Below are 5,308 nucleotides of genomic sequence, written 5' to 3'. Positions count from 1 at the left end.
ACGACCAATTTTCAATACAGTACTTAAGGACCATAGTTATGCAAAACCGCCGTCGGAAAAACAGTCGCAGGATCGCAATTCTCCTGCTGCAAATTTTCAACCATTGAAAACATATTCAAAAAAATCTGTAAAATTCAAAAACTAGATTCATATAAGTTGCATAAACATTTACATTTTTATTTTTAACTGACATGTAAACCCATTTAAAAAATTCAAAGTTTAGGAGGGTGTACTGTAGGGAATATTCATTCTCTTTGTTCATATTCGTATGTTAATTTCACTTTTGTATATATATATTTATCTCTTGCACACGATTTTGAAGATCTGTCATGTTGCATGAACTGAAAAGGAAGTTAAGGTCTTCTGGTTGCAACGAAAGAAGTCAACGTTTAGCGCTCTAGCTTAATTGATAAAATATAAGAAAGTATTTATTTCAATACGTGTTTTATTAATAGGAACAGAGAAATATTCCTATACTTGATTTGTTGCAGAAGTCAAACCGCCGCCTTTGGTTTGTTGCTGAAGGCGCGATTGACGTGTTGCCGAAGTGATGATACTGTAGTTTAAAAACATTCAACGACACTTGCTTGTCTGAAATGAAGCATTGATATGTACATACCAGGGTTGTTGCGAATATTCGCATTCGCATTCGCAACCGCGGAGCTTCCGCAATATTTTTAACATTCGCATTCGCTTTCGCATTCGCAAAAATCAATGCGGATCTTTTGCGAATGCGAATATTGAAGGGACCGGAGATTGCAGTTATTTTTTTACGAGTTAAACTTGGCCAAATATTTTTTATTCCGAAATAAAAGTACTTTCCGGATAATAAACAAATCGCTTATCCAAATTAAAGAAGTTTGGTATCTAATGAAAGAGGACTTAAATAGCTTTAAAACTGAAATGTCTAAAAGAGGAAAGCCACACATTGAAAAATATTTCAATAAAAAATGTTTATTAATTACCAGGGAACGGATTTTTAGGACCTAAAAACATATAAAAAGGCAAAATAAAATAACGAAATATGCTGGAAAATAAAATAGCGAAAAAGGCAGAAAAAGGCACTAGGTATTGCAAAAATGGCAAAAAAAGGCAAAACAAAATAGCGAAAAAGGCAGGAAAAGGCACTAGGTATTGCAAAAAAAGCAAAATAAGGCACTAAAAAAGACAGAAAATACGAAGAACAATCAAAAAAATACATTTATTTTAGAAATGTTTATATTACAAGTAAAAAGAGAAAAACTATGAACTAGTTTCATTATATGAAAAATTTGTACTTTGAATCTTTGACTATTTTATCCTTTCGAGTTTCTAACTCATAAAACTTTAATCTGTATAGTTGTAGTAACATTGAACCACAAGATGCATTTTGAAGTTTTCTGACAGCATTTACATTCGATTTTCGCGAAGAAAAGCCTTGAATGTACTAACCCCCTAATTCTGTGGACTTGATAAATTCAACATCTTGCTTAATTATCAAGATTAACAATTTATCAAGATTTTTTTATTCTATGTCATAAATAAAAAGCTCTTTTCTTGATAAATTGTCAAGATGTCAAATGCTCTTGACAAATAAAACATCTGTTTTATTCTTTGTGCATAGTTGTGAAAACTAATTTATTATAATGGAAGAAGATATTTTACTTTTATTGTTGTTTTTAGACGAAGAGGAAAATTGCGAAAATAGAGATCGCGCGCGTTACTTAAGAAGTTTACAAGATGATAGTGATCCATTTTCGTTGAGTGATAAAACGTTTATGGAAAATTTTCGTTTGACACGTGAAATTTGCCGTCGTCTCATTGATGAACTGGCCCCACATGATAGCCAAAAAACGTCACTTTCCTTAACTATAAGAGTTTTGTCAGCTTTAAACTTCTTTGGGCACGGCTCATACCAAAAATATGTAGGCAACAACTTCAACTTGCCAATGAGTCAGTTGTCTTTTTCCAGAAGTTTGCGGGCTGTGGCAAAGCTTATTGTAAAGGTGAAGGAAGGAGAAATAAATTTTCCCAGTTCGGCTGAGGAAGAAACTTTTGTAAAAACAGGGTATGTATTAAAGAAAATTGAAAAAGCACGATTTAAGTTAAGCTATATGAATTTTATTCTAGATTTTTTAGAAAATTTGGCATAAAAAGCACAATAGGAGCAATTGACTGCACGCATATTGCTATTGTTGCTCCACCATCAAATAATGTTGACCGTCCTCTTAATTTATATTTAAATAGGAAAGGGTTCTACAGTATAAATGTCGAAGCAGTAAGTTTAGTTGTATGCATGACCATTGTAATTCATAAATATTCTGTTTCTCAGGTCTGTGATCACCGTTTATGTTTCACATTTTTAAACGCCAAATTCCCGGGGGCAACACATGACTCTGGGATTTGGGCAACTTCTGACCCACGGGAGCATCTCATTCGTCAGCACGCTGATATGTCTGTACAACACCCGAAAGAATCTTGGCTTATTGGCGATCAAGGTTATCCTCTAGAGCCCTGGCTTCTAACACCAGTTGGACCACCTAATACCTCTAAAGAGCAAAAGTATAATAGATTACATGGTTCTGCCAGAAACTGCATTGAAAGAGCGTTTGGTGTTTTAAAATCGCGCTTCAGATGTTTGCTGAAGCACCGAGTTCTACATTATTCCCATGAAACTTCCGCTCTGTTTGTAAGCACATGCGTTATATTGCACAATATAATGACGAAAGCGGGAATTATGCTGAACGAGGTAGAGGACGAGGTTGCAGAAGACTTCGATTCTCCAAATAATGCTGTTGATTCTTCACAGTATATACGCGAAGGTGAAAGAACAAGATCGAGATATATTTCAACCCTTTAGTTATTAAATTTATCCAGAAGTAAAGCCAGAAATGCGAAAATTCTCCGACTTGACTTTCCAACTAAACCTGCTTGCATTATTTGATTACTTTTTTCTTCTTTTTTTTTTGTAAAAGAAATTAAGCTGACCTTAAAAAAGAAATTAAAAACCAAGAAAATCATAATTGTATACCTATGTATAGTCTGCGTCAAATGTTAGTGTACACCTTGATCTAATATAATAATCACAATTATCACGAATAATTTTTTGCATTAATTATTTATGAAAATGAAATTATTTATGAAAATTTCATTCTATAATATAAACCATATAAATCAAAGTTTCACACTTTATATAAAGTTTATAAAAATTAAATGTTGAAATATGTAAATAAAAAGGTAAGAAAAAATTATTTTTTTATATTTTTATTGCGACCTGTTTTGATTAAGAACATTCACAAGTTCTGCGACAGTATTGGTTAGACCTTGGATGGTCTGCATCATCTCCCGGTGCTCTTCACGCCTTTCATTTTCAATGCGTTGCTTTTCGTCCTCAGCAGCATTCCTCTTTGAAATGTTTGCTATCAAAGTGCTAATTAATTTAGACCGCTCACCCCGTGATAGCCGCGATGTGCGAGCATCCTTAAAAAGAATAAAAATTAATTAAAAAATGCACAAAAATATATGTACATACATAAATATGTTGTAATACAATAAAAAAAGGTACCTGATTTTCCAAGCTTAGCGATGAACATAGAGATGATGCGGGATTTGCTGATATTTCTGTGCTAAGCCGCTGTCCTGGGCTTGGCGGTTGTCCTGAGCTTGACGGTTCTACTAGGTTTAGCGGTATTAGTAATGGACTGCATGGTGGCTGAGGACTGTCCAAAGAAGATGTGCTTTCAGGTGATATTGGGCCCTCAACTGACAAAGGCTCAAGCGAATATGTCAACCCAAAGCTCTGAATGGTCTTCACCCCATCAACAGCTGCAGATCCAAATGTGGCTAAAGCCTTTTCCTCAAAGTCGCTCATCGGCTTGCAGCTTGGTCCTCCTCCAGTCAGCCTCTGGCTCATTTTCAGCCGCCTTGCCCGCGTGCGTAGTTGACTCTTCCACACACCCAACGTCTATATACATATGTATAAAAGCGTTGCATCAAATATAAAAAAATGTAACTAATATGAGGCAAGCTACCTCTTTCCATTTAGCCGCAGTACGTGTTGGTCCTCTGCTAGAATTCAACTCCTCTGCCAGCTGCTTCCACAAGTCTTGCATTTGCTGAGGCGACTTTGGCGAATTTTTTCCAGTGCCAATTTCTGGGTGTGCCTGGCAAAACGCAACGTATAGCTCAAGTTGCTCGTGGGTAGCACGGTCGTGTTTTGATTCCCTGTAAATTAATTTTAATATTAAGTTAAATATTATTTTACAACAAATAATGAACAATATGTGAAATAGTTACGTTGTAGCAGAATCCATTTCGTGAATAACATAAAGTAAACAGAAATCAGCTGTTTCTGTTTCATTAAATTGTTCACCACACGTGTGGGGAAAAGCGCTGCACTCTGAAGCTTTAAGTTTTATCAAGATTGCCACAGAATAACAAAAAACTTCTTACTTGATAAAAATCTTGATAAATTATCAATATTTTGATAATTGGTTAAGTGCACAGAATCGGGCTGTTAATGTATTTATATTAAAATTCTTTTGTACAATTTTTTATTACTTTTGAAAATTGAGTGCATCTTTAACCGTTAATGTTTTCATGATTTAATGATCGGATCTAAACCAAATTACGGGACGACCTTTAAGGTACTATCTTTCCGGTAAAAAAATCGGTTCACGTAATGCAAAGGTGGAATAAATAAAAGAAGTAAAAATACTCCGAAGAATTTATAACCCCTTTTTTGAAGCCGGCTGAAAATGTCTGAGTTCTTTGTAAATTTTATGTAAATAAAATGCTATTTATGAATCTTTAAAAAGTTTATTTTTTTATTTCATTCTGTACATAAAACTTGCATAAATGCATTTTAAAGAGCGAATTTTCAGTATTTTCTGATGATATATATTTAGAAGTGTAAACTCTTTCCCCCAAAAAATATATTCCTGCGTGCGTCCCTTTAAGTATTTATTATTTTTAAAAAATATATTTTTACTTTCAAAATGTTTGTAATTTTAAACATTTCATGTGTATATTTTAAACAACTCATGTTCAAAATCAAATCTTGAACATCTTGTGCGTATACTTGAACAGATTCTGGTTGAAAAATAAACACTTTTCAGTAGTAGTTTTACATGCACTTTTTAGAGTGTGGCTTAACCATTTTAAACTGTTGCACGTTGTTGAAACAAAAATAAAATTATAGTTTAAAAAACTAAAACCTCGCTATTATAAAATTTCCATTCGTACTGACATCGTTGCATCTTTTAGGCGCATCAATATTACAATATGATTTAAGAAATTTTGATAAAAAACCATTTGTTTTCCATTGCTT

The 5,308-nt window shown here is 33.7% G+C and overlaps 1 protein-coding gene across 1 annotated transcript; it reads right to left on the bottom strand.

Annotated features, from left to right (window-relative positions):
• Positions 1 to 2,957: 2,957 nt before the first annotated feature.
• On the bottom strand, positions 2,958 to 4,465 carry LOC118750473. Its single transcript, XM_036485188.1, has 5 exons — positions 4,276 to 4,465; positions 4,011 to 4,203; positions 3,545 to 3,943; positions 3,254 to 3,459; positions 2,958 to 2,967 (listed from the first exon to the last, which is right to left on the bottom strand). The coding sequence occupies exons 1-5, from the start codon at positions 4,290 to 4,292 to the stop codon at positions 2,958 to 2,960; spliced, it is 825 nt and encodes a 274-aa protein (XP_036341081.1). The 5' UTR covers positions 4,293 to 4,465.
• Between the last annotated feature and the right edge of the window lie 843 nt (positions 4,466 to 5,308).

This window comes from Rhagoletis pomonella, unplaced genomic scaffold (assembly GCF_013731165.1).
Source record: "Rhagoletis pomonella isolate Grant_MI unplaced genomic scaffold, Rhpom_1.0 Rhpom_scaffold_00253, whole genome shotgun sequence".
Lineage (NCBI taxonomy): Eukaryota > Metazoa > Arthropoda > Insecta > Diptera > Tephritidae > Rhagoletis > Rhagoletis pomonella.
Note: the sequence above shows the minus strand (reverse complement) of the source record. Positions and strands in the feature narration are given on the sequence as shown.